Genomic DNA, 27,031 nt, shown 5'->3' with positions numbered 1-27,031 from the left:
TTTCAGAGAGTGTGATCGTGCATAAAGCGCTCAAACATGCACACGTGACAAGATATTGTATTTGTTCATTACATTGCAACTCTCTTGAAACAAATGGAGATGGAAAAAATTGGAATAAGTGTGAAGATATGAACAAATTGAAACCAGGCATCCCAGTATTCAGGGTACAAGCAAGACAATTAACTGTCCTTCAGAAAGAAAAATCAAGCCTAGAAATCAAAGAGAGCTGGTCCAAGGTCCTTGTAATCTCACCATACATTTTCAAGTTCTTTCTCACATGTAGCATCACATAACTTTGCTTTTTCCTCAGGAGGCAAACCAGCTCCTCTAGCATCATGCATCAGAGAAAGATTAAAGAAATGTCCAGCTGTTAATCCAATAAATCGGATTGCATATCTTCGATCTATAATGCCAGCATTGGCATCTGCATAACAACTTTGAGCAATAATCTTTTTATACCGAGGCTCAGAATCTAAGCACAGCCCCACCAGATACTGCCTTGTTTTTTGTAATGTTGTTTTTCTAAGCCGTTTAAATTTCATTTCATAAACCAGACCTGCTCCTAGAAGGTCAAAACAATCACATCACAGAAACAATTTGCCAATATTAGCTAATATAGGATAGATCAGTAACTAAAAGTACTTGCAATATATTAAGAAGACAGCGCACAAACAAACACATAATTTGAATTTGAGAGAAGAAAAATCTCATACAAATAGTAAAGCCTTCAATGTCTCAGAAAAACTAGTAACAAATTAGTTAAGCATTGAAATTACAACAAAATTTCATTTTTCATCGCTCCTTTCTGATGTTTCCATAGACAATGCTATGGCATAACTTGCCAGTGATTTTAGTTGAACTTTTCATCACAGTAATTCTACAAACCATAGAATAAAAAATCAGCAATTTACTCACCAACTTAAGAGTAATTGTAATTGAGTACAGACTTCCAAGTAACTTGCCAGAAAATTCACCAAGCTCTTATTAGTTTGATGAAGAAATTGCCCACATGACAGTCTGGCCATAAAAACCTAACATGTCATTTTTTCACACTTTCACCTTCGACCTTTCAATCTATCAACACATTGAGCAGGTTGTGTTTGTTTTCAGGTGATTTTGTCAGATTCTGAGTAACCATGGACTGAGTTAGCAAATTTATCAACTGCATTTGAAAAGTATGTAATAGTTTTTCTGTTTTTTGTCATTTTCTTCCATTCTAATGTTTGTCATTTTATTTTTTATTTTATTTCAGACTCTTCATTATTTCTATCTACCTGCTAGGGTTTATGTTGTTCAATGTTTGACTCTCTGTTTTTCTTTTCCACTAGGGTTTTATTTTTGGATAGAGAAATGGCATTGGCAAGTGACGAAAGTGGTGGCAAGGCTAAGGAACCCACTTGGAAGCATTGCACAACAGATACAGCAAAAGGAATGCTGGTATGCAATTATGGTGAGTGTGTATGAGAGGAGGCATCAATCACCTCAAATTTCACCTTGCATGGATTGTTGACCAAGATGTTCAGCTATGTAATGTCGTGTAGCCTAAGGTTACACAAGCGGTTAACACTCTACTTGCTTTGTATGAGGAGAATAAAGCCAAGGAGGCCATCCAGCATTTGTATGGGTCAAATAAATCAAGATATGAATCCATTTAATGCATCATTGATCATAGGTGGAACAAACAACTCCACCAATACATTAGTGATGTTGCTTACTTCTATAATCCAAAGTTTTTCTTCTCAATTAATTCAAAGCAGATAAGAAAGTTATGGATGGCCTCAACACACACATAGAGAGGATGATCCTTGATAAAGACCTTAAAGATGATTTCATATGAATTGTAAATATATAAGGGTATGAAGGGAAGGTTTTCTTTCTTAAACTCTATGAAGGAAAATGACTTCACAAAAAAGGAAAAAGACATTTGTTAACTAAGACTTAGGTTTAATGTTTAAGTTTAGCTTATCTTTCTTTAAGCTTACTAAGTTACTTACAATGTTATAAATGTTGTTCTTACAAATTTGCAGTGGGAAGATTATAGTGGAAAAACACCTAATCTTCAATCTCTTGCCATCTACATTATGCCCATCTCTATAGTGCTTTTGAGTGTGATCTTAATTGCAGTGTTCCACGGGGACATGTCCCCCTAGAAAATATAGACATCTCTGAGATGGGGACGTCCCCAAGATGTGGGGACACCAAGGGAACTCCCCCCGCCGACCCTCCACCACCACCGCATACCTGGCCACATTTTTGGGACATTTCCTCGTTGGGGGAGACATTTCAAGGCATTTCTTTGGAAGAGGCACACGTAGTGAACACTAGGACATCCCCAAGACTCCCAAACGCCCCTCGACAATACAAGGGATGCACCCAAGTTTCCTGAGGCACTGCTGCAAAAGTTTAGTTTTTTTTTTTAAAACAAGAAAATTAAAAGTGACTTCTACTTGCCTAACCCTAACCCTAAATCGACCCCAACCCCCAAGGACTCACCTAAAAGTTATAAAAGAGACATTTAGTCTCATTTTCAATCACAAAAATTGAAAACTTAGTGGCTGCATTGTTTGAAGCTCTCAATTACCAGATTCGGCAGCTTGAGGCCAGAACCGAGGTTGAGTTCCATCCGGGTCTGGTCCGGCCCTGGAATCGTCCTGGATTTGGCGGAAATCCCAAAACTAAAAAAACCCGTCTTTTCCCTATGTACGTTAGTCTTCTTCCTACATCCGTCGGACTTCTTCCTGCATCCATCGGTCTTCTTCCTTTGTTTGTTCATCTACTTCTACCATCGACCGCCTCCACTTGATTAATACACATATTTGTTTTAAATTGCCTGTCTTTCACGATTAATGTTACTTAAAATTAACATATATAATTTGTTTTAAGCTGCCTATGTTTAATTTTATAATTTATTAAATATTCAAATATATTAATAAATCAATATTATTTTGTTACTTATTTTATATTTATTACTTATAATTTAAGATATATATATAATATATTAATGTAAATATATAAATAATATTATATTATTATTTATTTTAAATTTATTATTTATAATTTGAAATATATATATATATATTAATATAAATATATATAAATAACTATATATATGTACGGGCGTACCCATACCTGTACCTAAGGGAAAAAAAATTGTTGTACCCGCGAATTTGTACCCGTTTCCGTATCCGTACCCATACCCGAATCAGTAACTTAGTTGAAGAGTGAAGAGGAAGATTGAAGAGTGTGTGAGAGATTGAAGTGGAAGCTTGGAAGGAGATTGAAGAGAGAGAACATCGGCAAGCCAAGAGGAGTCCGATTCTTCAATTTCATTGTTGCAAGAGGAAGAGGGCAGTAAGATTAAAGGTAGGTTGTTCAAGTTTCATTCCTATTGTTCAATTTTCTGATTTCATTTAGATTTATGAATGTCAATGAATCAACGAAATTTGAAAATTTGAGAGTGAATTTTGAAGTTGAAACCTTGAAAAGTAAAAGTAAAACCCTGCAATAATGCACTCAAATTCATTTAAGTTTATGAAAAATGCACTCAAATTCATTGTTGCTTGCTTGAATAATGCATAGTTGCACTCAAATTCATTGCTCGAAACTTCAATGTTCATTGTTTACTTCAAAATTGTTCAAAACAGCAGCATATAGGTTTTCCGATTTTTTTTAACATTGTTTCTTACAACATCATTATCATAATGAGCTCTTACAGCATGAGTGAGGATGAGAGTCAAGAGGTTGAAGTAGAAATTCAAAGTGCGAATGAATCATCTAATGATCCTGGCATAAAAGGAGTGAGGGGTGAGCGTAATACTCAAACTGATACAAATTCTATTGGGAGTCGAAATTATGGCTGCCCTTCTCAAAAATCCTCCAAAAATGGACCAAGGGCCCCATTGTTTGCCCTCTCGGGTGAATAACTTAAGACATAAAGAACATAACGCAGAATAATGCCGTAATTATCAGACAAAGTATATCAGATGTTCCATTCATAATCAGTGTATGTTACAAGTTACATTCCGAAGTATAAAAGGGTACCGAGGCGGTGCGAGCGCCAACTGTCGCACCGCAACTTCCACCCCTCGGTTGCCAACTAACCAAAACAATTACACATAATTAACTAATGTTATTCCCGTGTACAATAATGCCGCCAACATCATCCCCCCCAAAAAGAAAAGTCGTCTCCAGGCGACTTACAAAAATGGAGATAATGCAACCTATACAATATATCTAAAAGACTAGGGAGGGGGCTGAGAAAGCGTCCCTGAAGCAGAAGTGTGAGATGTCGGTGTCTGGGTCGCCAAGCGGGCACGGAGCTCATATACCTACTGAGTACGTGCGGCCACATCCCGTTCTGCCACCAGTACCTTCTCTAAAGCTGTCTTCACCATGTGTGCGGCTTCCAGCAACTCCTTCTCTTTTGTATCCACTGCCTCCGTGTTGGTTGAAAATTTTGTACACTTGGGGAAATATACAAAATTGTGGTTTCAACCACAGCACATGAGTAAAAACTCTCCTAATTAAGGGAAGGCTCCCCCTATCTAACTACAACTTGGAAAGTAAAATGGGATGGGACAGCAACCTTTCTTCTTTTTTCAAGAAAGACAATATCCTTTTCTCTTCACAGAAAAGGATAGCGATTGAATAACAGCAGTAACCACTTTAAAGTGAAATAAGAGAAAGGAAATGAAGTTTCCTGAAAGCGCAAAGACTTCCGTCACTTCCTTCGGGACGGGACAGCAATATCAAGCTCAAAGACTTGACTATTGGAAGTCCTATCTACCCTTTTCTATACTAAATTTTACAATGAATAAACGACAACAGCTCAAAGACTGGAATAATTTATTCTTTTAACACAAAGACAAGAACTAATGCAAGCTCAAAGACTTGCTGCTATTTCTTATCAAACAGTAACTTTTCCTCAAGAATAGACGCAAGCTCAAAGACTTGCTGCTCCTTCTAGAGATTTTCCTATTTTAATTAATCTTCTCTACTTGCAGCTCAAAGACTTCAAATCAGATTGGACTAAGCTCCTTTAGAAACACTTTGCATAGAAGAAATAAAAGATTCAAACCCAAACATGTAGCTCAAAGACTCAAAACTTGAGTAATCCTTCTTTATTATTCTTCAAAAACTTTCAATCCACATACATAAGCTCAAAGACTTCTTGCTGTAAATTTGGCAGAGTTTTTGCTTGCTTTCCAAAAGATAAATATTACAATAGACTCCTCCAGTATTTATAGAAGAGGAGCCTTGAGAAAAAGGTGGGAGGATCCTAACTAACTTGAGAGATTCTCTCAACCACCAAGACTCATTCAATAACTAACTGAGACTTCATTAACTAACTAAGAGTTACTCCAACTAACTAAGACTTATTCCAACTACAGTCCTAATCGGACACAACTTGTAGTTGTCTTACATGTAATTACAAAAGTGCAAGTAATGTGTAACTTGCATTTTACAAAAAATATTTTTACATGTAACTTGTCAAAACGAAATTACAAATGCATAACTAAAACTATTCCATGTGTCTAAAGACACGACTCTAACTGCATCATCCTTTGTCTTTGATGATCTTCATGTCGCTTCAGGATGCTAGAACTTGAAGTATTCTAGATTGGTAAAGACATCTTGAACCGGAACGGGAACTTGCATCCTTGTCTTCTTGCTTGGGGTAATACTAGCTTTTCAAGAGGGAACGGGCTGCCTTCCTCTTTTCATGTCATGACCATCTTTGTCTTGAAAGCATTCTATGCTCTCAACCATGAATTGTTGTTGTATCTCTTCTTTGTATCATCCTTCATTCTTGAAATCTTCTTGCAAAATAAGGCCCATGCCTTAATCCATTGATTTGGTAGATCGTGTGTGCAAACCAGACTGACAAGGGAAGGGATAAATTGATGCGAAAATGGGCTCACAAGTGAATTTCGGGTTTTGGAAGCTGCATTACATGTGTGGGAAAAACAAGAGCATTAACTTGCAAATGTGGGAACAAACATGCAACTTCATATGTGTAATGGGTAACTACAAGTTTGCACTTGTAATTGGTCCTTTAAAACTCATTTTCAAGTGTTTTTTGAGTGCATTTTGGACCAATTTCGGGTTCTGGATGGCTGACTGCAAGTAGACTTTAAATGGGGAAAATGAATGAAGGTGTGAAATGAGTGGATGAATTGGTATGTACGGATGAGAGAATTGGAAGCGGATAGGTAAAAATGAATTTCAAGAAGATCACTTGGAACTTTGCAATGCAAAAATGGGAAGAACTTTCAACTTGCAACCCGGATTTCAAAAAAAAGATGGTTAAATCTTTTATCCGTAAGGGAAGAACAATGATTTTCATCCAACTTGTAATCGGAATTTAAAATCCCGAATACAAGTAAAGAGGGAAAATGGGGAAGAACAATGCAATTCTAAAATTGCTTTACAAAAGGGAAAATCTCTCTCACAAAATCTGATTTCTGGGGAAGAACCAACCATTTACAAATTTACAACTAGAAAGAAAAAAACAAGAAAACAAGAAAAAAGAAACAAGAAGAAAATAAATCTTACCTTGCTCCAATGTGAAAATGCCTCTCCAAAAGATAATCAATCTTTGAAATAAAGAAGAATATCTCTTAAAAAGAAATTAACCATATTCCAAAACCCTAGCCACGTTTTTGAAAAAATGGCAAAAACTGAAAAACGTGGCAGCAAATGCATGAGAAATGGCATGGAAAATGGCCAAGACTCTTTCTAACCTCAATACCTTAGCATACCAAGCCAAAACGATTCATAACATTGCTGATTCATGGCATTTTTAATGAAGAAAAACGTGGTTTTTTAGCAAAAACGTGTTTGCTGTTATAAACCTAAAAACCAGCAAACTTAACCTCCATGTGGCGTGAAAGGTGTCTAAAAATGCATGGAAATAGGAAGGAATCCAAAACGCCTTCTATCTCCCAAAAAATCTCCACAAAAATTTGCTAAAAATCTTCAAAAAACATGTTTTTCCTTGCAATTCGGGTTTTTTGGACCAAAGTGCAAGTTTTAAATTGTCACTTTTTCACTTACAAGGCAAAATCGGGTTTTTTGGAGCAAACTGCAAGTTTTAAATACTTGTAAATGGGAAATAAAATCCCTACAACAAGTTATACTTGCTTGCACATATGTAATGGGGATTTAAAATCCCTATTACATGCAAAAACCATTAAAGTAGGGGTTTTTTCACCAAACTGCAAGTTTACTTGCACATATGTAATGGAGATTTAAAATCCCTATTACATGTGAAAACCATTAAAGTAGGGGTTTTTTGACCAAACTGCAAGTTTACTTGCAGTTGAGCCAAAAAATCCCTATTTTAACTAAAAATGACCAAAAAACAATAAAAAGATAAAAACAACAAAGGGGAAATTTAAAATAAATTACAAGTAACATATTTGAAATAAAAGTGCACATGTAATTGGTCAAAAATTCCCCTACAAAGACCAAAACAATGAATATCATTAAAACTTGCAGTTTGAAGAAAATTCTCCACCTGCAGTTGGGGTTTTAAAACCCGACTGAAGGAAAGACATAGCAAACGAACCCAGAATTTGACGAAATTCGAAACGTAGTTCGAGGATGGACTGAGGATTAAGCCAGTCCAAGGATTAGTCAAAATTCTGCCTTGGGAAGCGTGCCATAGAGTAAATTTTTTCATTTTTTCACAAAAATTTCATGTAATGGTCCTTCATTTTTGAAAACAAAAATGAGGACAACACTCCGTCGCGCAGACCAACCGTGTCTACTCGGCTGCTAGACGAGTCTCTACCTCAGCCTTCGCTACCTGGGTCTCAGCCGTCTCTGTGCGGGCCATCTCTAGCTGTGCCAACAACTGCGCCCTCTCGGCTGCCCATGAGGCCTGCTGACTGGCCACCTCCCTCTCCAACGCTACACGGGCGGCCTCCCTGACTGTAGACTCCTGTTGTGTACGCCTCAATGTATAATAGGCATCCCGGTAGACCTGCTCGATCTCGAGGACAACTGTCGTCACCCGACTCTCCACAACGGGCTGACGTAGCCTCCAAGCCTGGAGCATCTCCTCTGTCTCCGTAGTCGGCCACCCCTGAGACTCAAAGCAGGTAGCAAAGGCTGTCGGGCAGCCCACCCCCATAAACTGTAGGACCTGCTCTAGCTCCACCACCACCTGCTGCAATGCTTGCGTCTGGGCGGCGGCCACCACCCGCCTACCCCTCGTTACCATATCAGCCATGTCAACGAGATAAGTCTCAACATCCTCCCCCGTCTGTGCCGAAGACTGGGAAATCCCTGGTGGAACGGGAACTACTGTATCCTGTTGTGAAGGTACTGCCTCCGCCACCGAAGGTGCACCATCCCGTGGTGCCTGCCCAACAGAGGCGACCTCCCCTGCCTCGTTCCCAATTGTGAGTCCATGTGCCTCCCCTGACGAGTCCTCCAAGTCGACTACCTCCGCTCTAGTCTCTCGATACGGTGAGAATACAACAGCTCCTTCCGGCTGTGCCAGTGTCATCTGAAACCGCTATGTGAGCTAGCTCTGCATAGCCTCGAGGTCAGCCCGCATCTCCGTGACCGGGGGATGGGTCGCTGTCGTCGGCTCCTCCAACAACGAAGCAGAAACAGTCACCACAACGTCACTACCCACAACGTCCAACCGCACGTGAGGCTCGGTATCCTCCACCTTCGTCGGCCCCTGCTCCTCAACGACCACTACTCGAGGCGGTGACTCCTCCGTCCCTGACTCTGCCATGTCCTCGGTAAGTGCCGCTGTGGTTGGGCCCGACGGTGCTCCCTAGTGCTCGTGCTGGAGGGGACCAAGTGTAACAGGCGTATGGCTCTGCCCGAAGGCCGGAATACAGGTGCCGCCTACTCCAGATGCTGGCACAGTCGTGCCCATCGGTAACAGAGGTGGGGCAAACCAGACTCGTACAGGCTCCTCCGTTGCTTGACTGCTATCGTCCTCCTCATCTTCCTCCTCCGACTCCTCCGTGCTGCTGGACTCCCTCCCGCTGTCAGGCTCCCCTGAGGCCGAGGCCCTATCCACCGCCCGTTTCCGCTTCGCGGAAGAGTGCCCAATGTCCAAGTGCCTCCAATACATTATTGGAGGTTCTCCCGCTGTCAACGGTCCCTACGGCCGTACCTCCAACTCGTCCTCCGGCACTACTTCCCGCATGGCCTCCAGGAATAACCCTATAGCGTAATGAGGCATATAGAATGTGCGATGCTGGAGCGTCAAAAACTCATACATACGCTCTGCCAGTAACGCTGCCCAGTCATATATGATGCCATTCATCAGCCCATTCATCAGCATAATCTGAGGGAGGGCAATGTCCGACGCCCTTCCCGACCCCGTCAATCTGCTCTTGATAACATCCATGATGCATCTCCAGGGGCCCCCCGCAACAAAAGTCTTACGGATTCTGCGACTCTTCGTGGCTCTAGCCACACTGTCCAACTCTGCTGTGGTCAAATTCCGGGAGACTAATTTAATCCACCGCTCCTTCTCCTCCTGTGTCATCTTTTTGGCCTTCAAGTCTATTTTCTTGCCCTGACTGCCCGGAATGCCGAATACCCTCGTGAAATCCCCTGCTTTGAAGGATATAGTGACATCCCTCCGGAGGTATTCAAACGTGCTAGTGCATGTATGCCTGTCGAAGGTGTCCACCATGAAGCGTAGGGCACCCTCGTACTCCCGGATAGGGAACACGGGCATCCGAATAGCCCACTCTACTTGTGCCTTCCGGAGGTTTTGCTTTACCAGGTCATTATCGAGGGTGTCCTGCCACCATTTTCGACATTCGAATCCATTCAAGCCCTCGAAAGTAACATTCTGTGGCGTCACTGTGTTTTTAGCACTTGCAGCAGCCTGTGGTGCTTTCTGTTTTTGTTTTTGCCGGGTGCTGGTATCCATGGTGCCGCCTGCAACACGCACTCCTGAAGCTAAAACCCTGATATTGCTACCCCTATCCCTCTGGCTAGTACTGGAAGAAGCGTGCAGCTGTTTCTTCCAACTCCTCTTCCCTGCTGAATCCATCGATCTCCCTGTAACTGATTTGTTTAGAAAAAGTCTACCCTTCGTAACGGCCCTCTTTTTTTGGCTGCCGCCGTGCGGCTGCTTCTTCTTTTTCTCCCCTATGAGTGGCCTGTGTGGTGTCTTTCGGCGTGGCTGCGTGCGGATTGTGCTGCTTGGTCTCCCCCTATTTTCCTGTTGTGGCTGCTGCGCGTGTTGATTGGTCCATGCGGTGCGTGGTGCCTCTCCCTTTACCCTTCGCGTCGCGTGGTGTGCCTTCGGCGGTGTTCGGTGTCTTCTTCCTCCGCGGGGTTTTATTGCCAAGGTCGGGCTGTGCAGTGTGCGGCGTGGTGGCTTCTTCCTTTCCTTGGCGGTGTGCGGCGTGGTGTCTTCTTCCTTTCCTCGGCGGTGTGCGGCGTGGTGGGTACAATCTTCATTTTTTTCCGTAGGGAGGATTTCAATCCTTCCACAAACCATCGTTTTTTTAAGCCCTCAGCCGGCTGGCTCTCCATTTTACCCAAGAGTTCTTTCAGCCTCCGACTGTATGCCCGTACTGTCTCCTTAGTACCTTGCTTGGTACTGTATATCTCTGTTACAATTTCGTTGTCATCACGGAGCAACCGAAACTCCTCCGTGAATTCCTTCTGTAGGGTAGCCCATGTGGCCACTTTTTGCTTATCTACATCGGAGTACCAATCTATGGCGACTCCACGTAACGTGGCTGGAAACGGTTGTACCCAGTCATCCTGGTCTGTTACTCCGTTGGCAGACCAAATGGTTTCACATGTACGGCAGTGCCGTAAGGGGTCTTCCTTGCCGTCCCCTGTGAACTTTGGTAATTTTTGTTTGCTCGCCATCCCTGGTCGTATTCCTGGAGGCGGTTGTGTCTGTGTCTGCGGCCTTGTGCTGCTACCTCCGGTAGTGTTGGTGGTGTGTCCTGGAGGTACGGTGTTTTGCCTGTCGCGTGTGGCACCTACATCCGCACTGTTGCCCTCCCCTTTGTTCTAACACGTTCCTACTCCTGCTTCCCGTTGGTGATCTTCACTCCGTGGCGTAAGGGATAAGTTCCTAAACTGATCCCGAGTCTAACCTTGTTTCTTCTAGAAATTCTTCGTAGCTCCGCGTCCTACGATGATCTGGCGACACGTAGAAATTTCCGTCGGCCTCTGCACCTTCCGCGACACCTCCTTGGTTCCCCTCGGGCCCCCCTTCGACAGGTCGTCCTTCGGCAAGTTGCCTCAGCCTCCGTCTACGTTCTACTTGCTGCTCCAGAATCAAAGCCCTCTACGCGGCCTCCCACTCGTTCGTTTCCGGTTTTCTATTCCTATCTTTATTCAATAGGTTTGGCATTAATTGTCACACATCTCCATAACTTTCAATTCTTAAATCAAAACATGTCTTTATTAATTCATCTGCTCAAGTACAACTCGTGTCAATGACACTTTTATTTGAAAATAAGAAGTTCACGGTTCAATTCCCTCCTGGCCTGGCGCCATTTCTTTCCGTTTCCCGTCCGCTGTTCTCTTCGTAGCGTTGCAGGATTTGTTGTCGTCGCTCCTCCTGGGCAATCTCCTCCAGGTGGGCCTGCTGTGCCAGTGATGCCTGTGCAAGCAGCCGGGGGAGGTGGTTCATTAACCGGTTTCCTGCCAGGCTAACCTCCAGCGCTGTCCACACGGCACTTGGTGGGATTTCTGCCTCCGCCGCTTCTCGTCGAACGTATGTCTGAATGGCTACCTGGAGCAAAATTGAAAATTCTCGCGTTGCCGTGTCTTCTCCTGTGTAAAGTTCTGTCCACGCGTCGTCGGCCTTCGGGTTTACTTCACCAACGGGTAGGCCCATTGTGTCTATGCACCATCCGTGTCTTCCGTTCTCGAGTTCGTCTAGGCAACGACACCAAATGTTTGCCCTCTCGGGTGAATAACTTAAGACATAAAGAACATAACGCAGAATAATGCCGTAATTATCAGACAAAGTATATCAGATGTTCCATTCATAATCAGTGTATGTTACAAGTTACATTCCGAAGTATAAAAGGGTACCGAGGGGGTGGGAGCGCCAATCGTCGCACCGCAACTTCCACCCCTCGGTTGCCAACTAACCAAAACAATTACACATAATTAACTAATGTTATTCCCGTGTACAATAATGCCGCCAACACCCATTGATCCATAATCACCTTTAAAACAATTTGTATCTAAGGTACCAGCAAAGCCTCGAACAGCTGGGGTCACAGAAAGTGGAAGTTCCATATGTGTAGTCTTGAATGGTTTGCCAACACTACTAGAACTAATTCTCACTTCCTTCTTGTTTGAGGCAAAGGTGTAGATGTATGCAAAAAGGTGGAAGGGAACTTGAGTACAAGTCTGAAATATTAAAATTATGGGGTCGTAATAAAGATGAAGTACCTGTATCTGCTACTTCGCCACAAAGGAGTAGGGCTATTCAGATTTCTATAGTTTCTATTTCTACTTTGCAAAGTCTAAGGCCACCAAATCCATCCAATTCAAGGGCAGCAGAGCCTACGAGAAAATGTAAGATGACTAGTCCATCTTCACAACCATTGGCACTTTTGTTCAATGTGCAAGCAAAGGATAATGCAGATGACGCCATTGGCAAATTCTTCTTTACCAATGGCATTCCATTCCATGTGGCTCGCTCACCTTATTAAAAGGAAGTTGTGTCAAAGATAATAAGGGCAGGACCATCATATGTGCCACCTAGTGAGACTAAATTGAGGACAACAATCTTGGATCAGAACTATTCCAAGCTTAATATTTTGATGGAGAATATGAAGAGAACCTACGTCACAAGTGGTTGAAATGTAGTCATGGATGGGTGGACAGACATTAGGCATCATCCACTTATCAATATTATGGTTGCATCTACAGCAGGCCCTTATTTCCTTGGGGCTATTGATTGTTCAGGGCATAGCAAGGATGCTCATTTTCAGTTCCAAATCCTCAAGGATGTTATAGAGGAGGTTGGGCCGCAAAATGTGGTGTAGGTAAAGACAGATGTGGCCCATGTGTGCAGAGCTGCAAGGAAGTTGATTGAGGCAGTCTATAGACATATTTGGTGGACTCCTTGTGTGCATGGCATGAATAATGCACTCAAGGACATGGTAAAATCAGCTGGATCAAAACAATTGTCAATGATGCTAGAGATGTACAGATGTTTATCTGCAACCACCACACTTCACATGCACTCTTCAAGTCCTTCTCCAAGAAGGAATTCCTGAAACCTGTAGAAACTCAGTATGCCACATACTTTACTCTCTTGGAGAGGATGCTTGAGTTGCAAGAGGCATTGCAACTAATGGTTATGACAGTAGAATGGAACCGGTGGTTTGAGTCGAAGACACAACAGGGGTTGAAGGTGAAGGAGGTGGTGAAGAATAATGTCTTTTGGGCTAATGCCAAATATATATTCCCCATCATTATTCCAATCCTCAAAATTATTAGAGATGGGGATTTTGATGCACTTTCTCTTAGAGAGGTGTGTGAGTGCATTGATTCTATGCTTGGTCAAATAAATGATGTTGTGTGAGAGGAGGACCCCACATTGCAATTCACACCAAGCATATTCAGTCGATCATTCAATGTAGATGGGAGAAGCTCAACACTCCTAACACATGGTTGCCTGTGCATTGAACCCAAACTGGTATGTGCAAAGGCCAGACAGAATTACACCTATAGAGGATCTTGAGGTGAAGGATGGATTCATGAAGGCAATTGACAAAATGTATGATCCTATAGAGGCTAGCCAGATTTGTATTGAGTAGACAAAATTTGCCACTCTTTGGGGATATTCAAAGGAATCAAGATAGATCTAGAGATTATGTCAAAGGACCCCATGTTGTGGACTATGCATGGGCCTACATCTTTGACAACTACTCTAGCCATTCACTTGTTGTCCTAGGTTTCTAGTTCTTATTATGTTGAGAGGAACTAGTCTACTTATAGCATAATCCACTCTATTAAGAGGAACAGGCTTTCTTCTAGGAGGGCAGAGAAGCTTGTGGCAATACATAGTGCCTTGCGTCTCATTGACCACAACACACTTACGTACAAGGAGAGTCCAACAGCCAAATGGGATGCAAAGCCAAATGAGCTAGCATAGATTGATGATGATGCTACACAAACAAGGCTGGTTGGTATTGATATAGATGAGCTTGAGCATGTGGGGTCCAATACTTTGTGCCATGAGGAAATTGGTAAGGAGCTTGGGAATGATTAGACTCTAGAATCTAGATTATTAGCCATTGACTCATGAGTCATGAGTCATTACTCGTTAGTATTACAGATTACTATCTAGTATTTACTATTTTGTTTTTGAAGCTTGAACTTTGAACATTGTTGATTGTAATTATGAATCATGATTATGAAATTTTGAAAATTCTCATTCCAATGTCTATATTTTATTATTTTGATTCTTACTATTAAAATTTAAAAACTATTGCTAGTTCAATGCAATCACTACAATGTGTTTAAACTTTGAACTTTACCTATTCCTTAAGGTTATACAATTATACATCTTTTTAAAACTAATTTTTCAAGTACTATATGTATTATGTATTTCAGCACTGCTCCCCCACCTCCATTCCCAAACTTAGGCCCCAACTACCCTGTCCCCTTGTCAAGAAACTTCGTGGAACTTTGCTTAATTGGAGCACATTTGAGACCATTCATATGAAGAAGCACAAAAGATTGACTCAAAAGTGCACATAAATGGCCTTGTTTTTGGTGCAATAAATATTTTTCCTAGGTGCCAAACAGGTCGAGGGGTAGGATATGGGAGAGGCAATTGACGAAAAAAAAAATAATCCATATCCAAATTAGAATGTCAAGGATGTTGATCCTATTGTGACCTTTTTCCACACATCGCCCCATTGCAAATGGAGACCCCCTTTTTTTATGCCTAGGTGTTTAGTTGTTCTAGGGTTTTGTTAGTTTGGCTATAATTTTCAATTTCTAGAGCATTTCACTTTCGGAAGTTTGCACATTGAGCTAGCCAAGGTGAAGGGTCATCACGATTGCAAGGTAGAGGCCAACACGTAACATTGACAATTTTGTCAAATGTTGTCAAATTTGTAGATATGTTGCCAATATTGTCGATTGTTTTGCTAGAGTTGTCAAAATTTTGTCATGTCAAGAAGAGGTCATAGTGAGCAATTTGGAAATTTCCTTTCTCCACTCTTGAGAAAAATTTCAAGAGTCAATTTTGAAGGAAATAAAATCTTAGAGAACGAAATTTTAAGGCAATGGAATTGAACAATTTTGGGGGTGAAATTTGAGCCTTGATCCTTTTTGAGCACTCCAAGCCTTGGCAATTTTGAGCAACGAATTTGACAAACTTCCGTAAAAAAAACAAGGAAATCTCAACCTTCCCTATCTTGTGCGCTCCTAGCCTTAGCAATTTTGAGGAGCGATTTTGAGAAGTTTGGGTGAAATTATTGAAAGTTCTTCCTCAAAAATATAAGGAGATTTAAGACCTCCCTTATCAAGAGACTTCCTTAAAGTCAAGGAAATTTAAATTTCCTCTCATTAGCGGCTAAGTGTTAAGTGGAAGGGGTGCGGATTTGTTCATATTGTTGTAACCATTATTTCACAGTTGTTATCTTTAGCTATTTTATATATAGTAAGAACAACCACCTCTCACCTGCCAAATGGATTCTCCAGCTCAGCAAATAACTTCTCCAGGCTCAACACATAATAAGGATCTAAGTCACAGAATACAGCGATTTCCATGGATGAGGTTCGAATTTAATCGAATTTCAAACTTTCATTAAAAAATCGTTCAAATTCGGCCATAAATTTGTACGGTTAGGGCGTCATTTTTTTTTATTAAAGTTAAAATTTAAAAAGCATTTTTCTAGGGTTTCTTAAATGCGTTTAGGGTTTTTTTATTGAAAACTTTCGGCGGATTTTTTCTATAAAGCACTGCTATTTGCCTCTAAACACACAACTCAGCTGGTCAATTCACGGGTATCTATTGGGTAGCGGGTGTCTGCAACTGCAACTAGGTTGCAGTCGGATTTTTCGCGGGTGTCGCGGGTATCTACTAGGTCGCCGTCGGATTTTCGCAGGTGTCTGCAACAAGGGTCGCTGTCAAATTTTCGCAGGTGTCTGCATACTTATAATTTATTAGAAGTATACATATATTTAAAAATAAACAAAATTATATGAGGCGAATTTTATCCGATTTTTTTTTTTGAATTTTTCCCTTGTCGAATTTCATCCGAATTTCATGGCTGTCGAATTCGAACCTTGTGACTTAGATAAGGATCGAATTTAGGTTGTGCTTGTTTAAACGAAATTCTACCTAGGGCAAAACTCATCCGCGAGTTTTGTAGCGAGTGACTCGCAGCCGAATATGGCTCGCAAGTCTACTAAAAAATTGCAGAGTTTTTCAACCATGCTCACAACAATTACTATATCCATTATTACCACCTCCATTATGCTCATCCTACTCCATCCCACCCACTCTACATCCAACACAGCTTTTACCATTGTCATTATCCCATTCATTTCATCCACCATCCACTCCAACATATCCACCAAGGGAAATTGCAATTCCTAATAAATTATTATTATCTAATAAGGTAGTTCAAACTGCATATAATCATGAGATTTTAATGATCCCTTTACATTCTGCTAATGTGCTTGAAATTGGTGAATCACAATGGCAATCTATTCATACCAGTAAAGGATGTGATTTTGGTTTAACTGAATTAGAAGAACAATATGATCAACTAAAAGATAATCAATTTAGTTCTTCTTATCTACTTAATGAATCACAACTTTTAGAATTAATTCACACACGTACGGCAACAATTCAATATGATTCTGATTTTATCATTGAAATGATAAATGTGTGTTGAAATTAATCATGAAATAAGCAATGGTGAGCTATATGCCTTAATGATTCAAGAGTTGTATAATATACACAATAAAATCCTACAAGATCTATCTATTACTATTTTTATACTCAACTATATAGATCTTTGGAGGCCTATGGTCAAAATGCTAATTCCTCACATATTCATTGATTTAGGCCCACCAATAATTGCTTTTATTCTCAAGCACAATTAGATGGGTTCGAATGCATTAATGACTATACTAAACATTGACACGGATATGTTACTACAATGATATACTGATACACAATAATGATTGTTCATTGACAAGGATCAAGGCATTAATATTTGTATCTTTGTCATTCTTGATTCTTTATCTTAAGATGAGCATTCATTGCAAAAAGAGGCTCAAGGTGTTATTATATCATTGTATTTCTTGATTCCTTTGATTATCCTAATGCCTTCATGCTTTTGTGGTATGAGTTAGGGGGGAAAGGAAATCCCTTGAATTTTGGAAATTATTGGTTGATGTCTTCATTAGTGCCTCTTATACAACCACATTTCTGAGCTTTGGACAAAATCAAGGCACGCATTCTTGTGTTGATTAGCATTTCATTTCTATTATGTTTACACAAGAATTAATTGTCATTCATCCATTTTCTTATTGAATATTTATTCATATATATAACTCTACCATTTATTTTCCAATCAATCAATTGATTATAATGGTAAAGTTATTAAATGGATAATATTGTACATTACTATACTTGATATGCTTGGTCTTGAGAACATGGTTACAGGTTTCTCATTGTAGTTCCTCAACATCTTTACACCAGTACCAATTAAAGATGCTTCTCTACATGGGTATCCAAGACACACTTTCTCGGCATTGCTCACTAGATGGTTGAAAGCAAGTTTATTTTGTGCTTCACTCTTGTGGATCACAAGAGGATTTTTGTGCCAAAGTGTTTCACATTAATGGACAGACATTCTCTCTTTTGCCATCCTCGATGCTAGATCATGTGGAGGACAAAATGCAACTTGATGTAATCATGGATCTCATAGTACCATGTTCTTGGCTTTAATCATTTGCAAGTCAAACATCAAGAGACAATTTGAAGAACTATGGAGGCCTTACAAAGAGCTTGCACATATTTTAATGCAGATTTGTACACTTCATCATAAGGATTGATTCATCCGCCTATCTAAAGCTATATGAATCAATTGAGAGACTACCATTGGTCTTTCACTACATTGCCTTCTCTTTGGAAAATTGCTTCTCGTAATTCTTTCAACCAAGTGCTTGAGCATGTATTCCAAACTTCTACAGTCAGCTTTCAGATATGGTGGCATGCACTTAATGGGATCATATTATGCAATCTTGTTATACATGGTCACTCTTCATGAGGTATATTTCTTGTGGCCATTGGTCATCCTTTCAAGTTCTACATGCAACCAGTTTTAGTAGTGACATTCATTGAAGGGATTCTGATGGAACTCTATGCTTTGGATGGTATCATTTTCAATCCATATGAGAGTTTCATATTCTGTGGTCATTATATGCAGTTTTGCAAAATAAAAAAATTTGAAAAAAATGAAAATGAAAAAAAAAAAAAAGCAATAAGTTCTAACAATGAAAACCTTCGGGCGTTGTTAGACAACTATAATTTGAAAACCAGTTTCTAGCAGATTGTAGTTGAAATAAATTCTTAGTGGTGAAAACTATTTTTACAGCGCCACTAAGCAGTGAGTGATTGAAAACTGGCTTGCCAACGGTCACTTGTCGTTATCAAAATTGAAAAAAAAAAAAACGAAACACACAAATGCAATAATTGTTTTTGGTAATCTCAAATGCTTTTGTGGCTGTTTCACTCAATCTAAGCGCCTTCAACACCTCATGTCACTCATTCATGTAGCTCTATTCTTGGATGTTGTGATCAACATTTCTTTGATCACCTATAGCACATGCTACACATTTAGTTGAGGTGTTACAGAACATGGATTCAGCTTCTAGCAGTGTGTTCTCTAGTGCTTCAGTGGTGTTGCAGTTCTGGCATAATATGTGGTTCCTTGTTGAAGATTCCTAGTTGCTGCGTTTTTTGGCTCCCTAACCTTGGCATAGTTGGACATGCAAGTTGGTAAAACAATCAATTTTATTTTTCATTATTTTCTCTCTTAACTTCATTAATATTTCTTATTTATAGTGATCATATATGTGAGCTGACCTATGGCTATAACAGAAGCATCTTAAATATATGGTTTGCTCGTGTTGCTCGAGGTTTGAGGTGGTCATACTTAACCATTTCTGTCTATAGGAACATGAAATTTTCAAGACTTTTTTAAATAAGAATGATAACATGTCATTTTTTTAATTCAGTGAGACGGAATAGCATTGAGGGAAGTGATATCAAGTAATATATTAACTTGAGAATTGTTCTCTCACTATTTCATTTATATGCAATAGGTAGACACAAACAAACATGTGATGTATACATCATCCCATTACTAAATTCAAATTATAAGGAATAGAATAAATCATCCCCTAGGCTCTTGGAAGCTGTTTTTTCCTAGTGTGTGCTTTGTATAATGATCTAAAGCCAGTAAGCACCAGCTATGTAATACGAGTAATTGCCAGGACTAAGGAAGCTGTTTTTTCCTAGTGTGTGCTCTGTATAATGATCTAAAACCAGTAAGCACCAGCTGTGCAATACGAGGAATTGCCAGGACTAAAGTACACGAGTTAGGAAAACTACACCATATTGATATAAACTCTGCTATAAACATTGTCAAACTCTATGTGGGTTAAGGGCTTCTCAGTTCCAAGCATGGTTGACATCCATCTGCTCTATGCAGATTGGACACTGGCCTGATTACTATTGTCGCTTCCTTATATTCAAGATCATTCCATTTGATGACTGCCTTTCATATCCTTTGAAGCCATTCAAGCACTATCAATGTGTAAACCACAACCATTCTCCACGAAAATCAAGTTTGACGATATGATCTGTTTGTGTTTGGTAAAAATTGTACATAGAATAGAGGGTCTTTATCAGTGCCAAATAATTAAGTTAAGACCAACCATATAGGGGTCTGGGTGCTCTTATGGACTGCCATTTCTGACCATGTAATTATATTAGATTACTTTGGTCAATTGCACGCATAGATATAATCTCAATTGTGAGAAAGAGAAGATTTACCCACACCAAAAAAATTGCAAATCACGAAGCAGGCTTTGGGATGCAACTCCCCTGAATGATGCGTTAGCGTCCTCTTCCTCTCTCTAGTACTAACATCACAATTATTGCAATCTCATTCCTTGTCAAACCAATCTAGCAAGTCGTTGATATGTATATGATGTCAATAATTTACATGCATATGATGGACCTCCATTCCACATTAACACTCTCCTTCAACCTTCTACAACTTGTTTTCATTGAATAGCTTCAAGGTACAGCTATACTTGATTTGTCAGATTACTAGAACGCCATAGTCTGTTGGCAAGGCAGTGCTATTGCCATGATGACGACTTCGACGTAAGCCCGCAGAACCAATTTCATCAAATAAAATCAGATATCGTTTCCAATTAAAACAGAACACAGCGAATTCCATTCACTTAATGTGAGTTACGGCAATAAACTCACCAGGATTGGGGATTTTTTTTTAATTCAATTTATCTGTTAATAATAAGGATTCATTATAAATGGATTCAATCAGGTTCAAGGTCTGCAAATGTAAAAGGCCCTTCATTTTAACAACTATTTTCTTCCAAAGACTCTGTCATTGTCTAATATTTAATATTTTCCTGTCCATAACATTTCTAAATGAAACCACCATCAGCTCACATGGTTTTCTGGCAATTAGGATGCAAGAATGAGACCATGGAAATTAATTATGCGGAGAAATTTAAAATTGAAATTCTTAACTGTAAGTAGATAAATTGTGTGTTTTTAAACTTACCCAAGGGAATGATAGATGCAGCCATTGCCATAGGGCGCAGCTCAGTACTTCACTGTTTTTGCTGTTTTGCGTATGGATAAGGTCTATAAATGAAATGGGTTCCCTCATCCTTTATGGGCTAGGATTTTGGCTAAAAATATTTCGCTCATTCGTAATCCATCTTTTGTTTTGGAAATTATTTGGCGGGGAATGCGACGAATGATTTATTGAAGGAACTTTTTGGGGTTCGCCTAGAGGTTCAGGATAGATAAGATATACGAGGGATTATTGCTCTACACTTCGAAATGAAATGATTTGAGTGATGTAATTATTTTATAAAGTTTAATTGGGTATGTATGAGCATGTTTATTAATTAATAAATAATTTAGATTGAAGTTTGGGGTAATTCAAAGGTTTTTTAATGAAGTGGTTTTAAATGGTTTGTATATGGATGTGTGTGGAGTTGTGATTATAAGTTCTTATATGTATGACAAGGAAGTTGTTTATTATTGGAGGGAAAATAAGTCTTATTTTTAGAACTTTATATTGAATGTTTGCAATGATAAAAGGAGCACCTAAAGTTCACAAATCCTCAAGCAAGTGTTGAGTACAAGCATTTAGATCACTCGTCTTGAGTGGAAGAGAAAGAATATTGACAACAAGTTCAAGCACTATAAAAATTCATACATGTATGAACAATTGGAGACAAAGGTTTTTAGTTGTTTGGTTAGAGTGGTACTGTTTGTTGAAAATTTTGTACACTCGTGAAAGCAAACAAAATTGTGGCTTCAACCACAGTTTGTGAGTATGAAACTCTCCTAATTAAGGGAAGACTCCCCCTATCTATCTAAAACTAAAATAAAAACAGGATGGGACAATAGTCTTCCTTCTTTCTTCAAGGAAGCTTATATCCTTTTCTCTCCTTAGAAAAGTGATAGCAAGAAAATGTATAATAATGGTAACAACTTCAAATGAAAACGAGAGAAAGGAAATGAAGTTTCCTAAAAGTTCAAAAACTCCCGTCACTTCCTTCGGGACGGGACAACAATATCAAGCTGAAAGACTTGACTATTGGAAGTCCTATCTACCCTTTGCTATACTAAATTTTACAACGAATAAAAGACAACAGCTCAAAGACTGGAATAATCTATTCTTTCAACACAAAGACAAGAACTAATGCAAGCTCAAAGACTTGCTGCTATTTCTTATCAAACAATAATTTTTCCTCAAGAATAGACGCAAGCTCAAAGACTTGTTTCTCCTTCTAGATATTTTCCTATTTTAATTAATATTCTCTACCTGCAGCTCAAAGACTTCAAATCAGATTAGACTAAGCTCCTTTAGAAACACTTTGCATGGAAGAAATAAAAAGATTCAAACTCAAACATGTAGCTCAAAGACTCAAAACTTGAGTAATCCTTCTTTATTATTCTTCAAAACTTTCAATTCACATACATAAGCTCAAAGACTTCTTGCTGTAAATTTGGCAGAGTTTTTGCTTGCTTTCCAAAAAGATCAAGATTACAATAGACTCCTCCAGTATTTATAGAAGAGGAGCCTTGAGAAAAAGGTGGGAGGATCCTAACTAACTTGAGAGATTCTCTCAACCACCAAGACTCATTCAATAACTAACTGAGACTTCAATAACTAACTAAGACTTATTCCAACTACAGTCCTAATTGGACACAACTTGTAGTTGCCTTACATGTAATTACAAAAGTGCAAGTAATGTGTAACTTGCATTTTACAAAAAATACTTTTACATGTAACTTGTCAAAACAAAATTACAAATGCATAACTAAAACTATTCCATGTGTCTAAAGACACGACTCTAACTGCATCATCCTTTGTCTGTGATGATCTTCATGTTGCTTCAAGATGCTAGAACTTGAAGTATTATGGATTGGTAAAGACATCTTGAACCAGAACAGGAACTTGCATCCTTATCTTCTTGCTTGGGGTAGTACTAGCTTTTCAAGAGGGAACGGGCTGCCTTCCTCTTTTCATGTCATGACCATCTTTGTCTTGAAAGCATTTTATGCTCTCAGCCATGAATTGTTGTTGTATTTCTTCTTTGTATCATCCTTCATTCTTTAAATCTTCTTGCAAAATAAGGCCCATGTCTTAATCCATTGATTTGGTAGATCGTGTGTGCAAACCGGACTGACAAGGGAAGAGAGAAATTGATGCAAAAATGGGCTCACAAGTGAATTTCGGGTTTTGGATGGCTAACCGCAGGTAGACTTTAAATGGGGAAAATGAATGAAGGTGTGAAATGAGTGGATGAAATTGTATGTACAGATGATGGAAATGAATATGAAAAGATTTTGGGAAGGTCATCTTCAAGAAAATGGGAAGAATTTTCAACATGTAATCCGGTTCTAAAAACCCGAAATTGAAAGAATGGGTAATTTTCATCTTTGAAACTTGGAATTTAAACAAAAGATGGTTAAATCTTTTATCCGTAAGGGATGAACAATTATTTTCATCCAACTTGTAATCGGGATTTAAAATCCCGAATACAAGTAAAGAGGAAAAATGGGGAAGAACAATGCAATTCAAAAATTGTATATTAAGGGGAAAATCTCTCTCACAAAAACTGATTTTTGGGGAAGAACCAACCATTTACAACTAGAAAGGAAAAACAAGAAAACAAGAAAATGAAACAAAGAAAGAAAAGAAATCAATCCTTGCTTCAAACTGAAAATGTCTCTTCAACAAGATGATTAATCTTTGAAATAAAGAAGAATATCTCTTAAAAAGAAATTAACCGTATTCCAAAACCCTAGCCACGTTTTTGAAAAAAATGCCCAAAACTGAAAAACGTGGCTACAAATGCATGAAAAATGGCATGGAAAGTGGCCAAGACTCTTTCTAACCTCAATGCCTTAGCATACCAAGCCAAAACGATTCATAAGATTGCTGATTCGTAGCATCTTTAATGAAGAAAAACGTGGTTTTTAGGCAAAAATGTGTTTGTTGTTATAAACCTAAAAACCAACAATCTTAACCTCCATGTGGCGTGAAAGGTGTCTACCAATGCATCAAAATAGGAAGGAATCCTAAACACCTTCCTCCAACAAATTCTCCACAAAAATTTGCCTAAAATCCTCAAAAAAATGTTTTTCCTTGTAATTTGGGTTTTTTGGAACCAATAACAAGTTCGAAATGCATTGAAACAATGAAAATCGGGTTATTTAGAAGATATAACAAGTTTAAAATTTCACTTTTTCAACATGTTGGGCAAAATTGGGATTTTTTGGCCAAATAGCAAGTTTAAAATGTCAAAAATGCATATTATGAGCAAAATCGGGTTTTTGGAGACAAAGTGCAAGTTTTAAATTGTCACTTTTTCACTAACAAGGCAAAATGGGGATTTTTGGAGAGAGATGCAAGTTTTAATTACTTGTAAAAGGGAAATAAAACCCCTACAACAAGTTATAACTTACTTGCACATATGTAATAGGGGTTTAAAATCCCTATTACATGTAAAAACCATTAAAGTAGGGGTTTTTGGAGAGAACTACAAGTTTACTTGTAATTTAGCCAAAAAATCCCTATTTTAACTAAACAAGCCAAAAAACAATAAAAATAATAAAAACAACAAAGGGGAAATTTAAAACAAATTACAAGTATTCATTTTTTAATAAAAGTGCACATGTAATAAGCTGAAAATTCTCCTACAAAGACCAAAACAATGGACATCATTAAAACTTGCAGTTTGAAGAAAATTCTCCACCTGCAGTTGGGATTTTAAAACCCGAAATTGAAGGAAAGGCATAGCAAACGAACCCAGAATTTGACGAAATTCGAAACGTAGTTCGAGGATGGAGTGAGGATAAAGTCAGTCCAAGGATTAGTCGAAATTCTGACTTGGGAAGCATGCCATAGAATAAAATTTTTTATTTTTTCACAAAAATTTCATGTAATGGTCCTTCATTTTTTAGAACAAAAATGAGGACAACAGGTACAAGGTTGTGTGGTAGCCATGTCATCCATTGAGCATCCTTCATTTTCTAAGTTTTCATTACATTTAGGGATCAAAAGCCTTTATTTTTGGGAGGTGTAATTTGTAAAAGGATTGTGACTTCATAGCTTAAGGATAACATCATGCATAAGACACGTGAAGTATAAACAAAGGAAAGAAAAACGAAGTATCCTAGGCCTTAGTATTGTTATGATTTTTTTCCCTAAAGTGAATTAAAGTTAATTCTCTATGAAATAACCCTTTACAATTAAAAGGGGGGTATAAAAATAAAGGATATTATGATTCTTTGGTTAAAATGGGCATTAATAAAGAGTATTTATATTAACTTTTTTTAAAAGAGGAATAATAAATATTTTTATTAAAAAATTATAAAAAATAACCATTATGAAAGTGTAATGGTTTGGAAAACACCCCTTAAAATTTATATAAAGCATTTATGTGAGACTAGGAAAGGGTGGGAAGATAACTCAAGGAAGAAGAAGGTGATTTTCTTATTATGAGGATCTAGTAACTACTGAGAAGGGGGGGGGAAAGCATCCAAAAACCAATACCGGTAACTACTCAAATAGTCCTTTAAACTGATTTATCAAACCATTCACTTAAGTGTTCATCAACATGCAAATAAAGTAATGATATTGAATCTACACATCACCACATGAACACGGAGATTTTTTCACGTGGAAACCCAAATGGAAAAAACCACAATGGGAATTAGCACCCACAAAATATTTGCACTCTTTGGGAATGAGCCCAATTAAAGGCCCAGCCCAGTTAGGAGCTTTACAATATGCACGGTTAAGAATAGACCCTGTTAGGAGTCACCCAATGAAGGGATTTTGCCTTAGCCCTGTTAGGAGTAACCTTGCTAGAGGATTTTAAACTCAAGTTAATGAGTCACCTGATCAAGGGATTTACAAATAAGACCTGTTAGGATCTACCCAGTCAAGGGATTTCAATACTGTTGTAACTGTTAGGGAACAACAGGGCAAATGATTTGATTACAACACTTCCTTGCTTGCTAGTACATATCCATTTCAGCTCAATCTTTGCAAAACACATGCAGACTCTTCAATTTGGTTTGGCACACTCTTCTTCTCGAACCACAAACACAAAATCTCTTCTCAAACTTGACCTAAATACACTTTTCAACTAGGTCAGTTACATAACCCTAACTACATTCAAAATACAATAAATTTTCAAGCAAAACAATCCACCAAAATACATTATAGATCATTACAATAAATTTCAAGACAATTTCCACCATTGAATGATCATCGCACATCGATTTGATAAGCAATCAAACCCTTGTCACATTCTACTAAACACTTTATTGTTTCCCAAGAAATCTGATCCTTGAACGCGCTTAAATGCCATCTTATCATTACACAGTTTTTGACATGTCATCACTAAGTTATGAAGATGATAAGATCCGTCGCCAAACCAAAAATCATTATCGGTTAAAGATTTGTTACCGGTATGCATTCTTCTTCACAGAGTTTATGACAGTCAATCATAACTCACTCAATACACTGAATTTGTTGATGCGGTGTGGAACATATATACATGTTCCTGTCTTCAACACTCTTGTAAAACCGCAACATCTAACTCCTCACCAATCGTCCATATCGGTATCTTGATCATCGCATTGTTCATGTTTACCGGTTTACAACAACTAAGCAGTTTTGTTGTCTAACACATTCCTCTACTGGTTAAGCTATACCGGTACACCTAGATGACTTAGATGACTCAACAAACATGGTTGCCATCAATGACAAGACAAATAAAGTCATCAAACAACTTACAACTATATCATCATCATCTAGCCAACAATCTCCATCAACTTTACCGGTCATCTTCTCATCTCATCATCATCTCCATATGCCAATAATCTCTCCATTATTGTCTTCATCAGTTATGCCAACAATATGCCAATAATCTCCCCCTTTGGCATTGATGGCAACACCAAAATAACAATACCAAAAACTCATCATGCAAAACTGAATGCACTTAATCTTTACTGCTCTTCTCCTCCTTTGCTTTACTTATCCCCTTACTTTTCTTCTCCCCCTTTGACAACAATGCCAAAGGTGAAAAGTGTCAAATTCATCTTTTGTTTCTATTTGTTTTCTCCATATCTGTTGCTCTTGATTTCTTTATCTCAGTTGCTCCCCCTTAGGAGTAGCCCACTTCCCATCAATCCATAGTGAAAGATCTTCATTTAGTCCACTAGATTGATGCC

At 38.8% G+C, this 27,031-nt stretch overlaps 1 protein-coding gene across 2 annotated transcripts in view; it reads right to left on the bottom strand.

Annotated features, from left to right (window-relative positions):
• The window catches only part of LOC131061246 (peptidyl-prolyl cis-trans isomerase FKBP16-3, chloroplastic), a 283,352-nt gene extending 262,287 nt beyond the window's left edge, over nucleotides 1–21,065 (bottom strand). The window contains exons 1-2 of one of the 2 annotated variants that reach the window (XM_057995165.2): nucleotides 20,826–21,065; nucleotides 258–562 (exon numbers count right to left, since the gene is read on the bottom strand). In XM_057995165.2, coding sequence (XP_057851148.1) covers nucleotides 258–562; nucleotides 20,826–20,856 — 336 coding nt within the window. In that variant the 5' untranslated portion in view covers nucleotides 20,857–21,065. The remainder of the gene's footprint in view (nucleotides 1–257; nucleotides 563–20,825) is intronic. The other variant, XM_057995808.2, reaches the window with a different exon arrangement.
• Nucleotides 21,066–27,031: the final 5,966 nt, after the last annotated feature.

This window comes from Cryptomeria japonica, chromosome 3 (genome assembly GCF_030272615.1).
Source record: "Cryptomeria japonica chromosome 3, Sugi_1.0, whole genome shotgun sequence".
Lineage (NCBI taxonomy): Eukaryota > Viridiplantae > Streptophyta > Pinopsida > Cupressales > Cupressaceae > Cryptomeria > Cryptomeria japonica.
The sequence above is the reverse complement of the archived record's forward strand: the minus strand, read 5'-3'. Positions and strand labels throughout refer to the sequence as shown.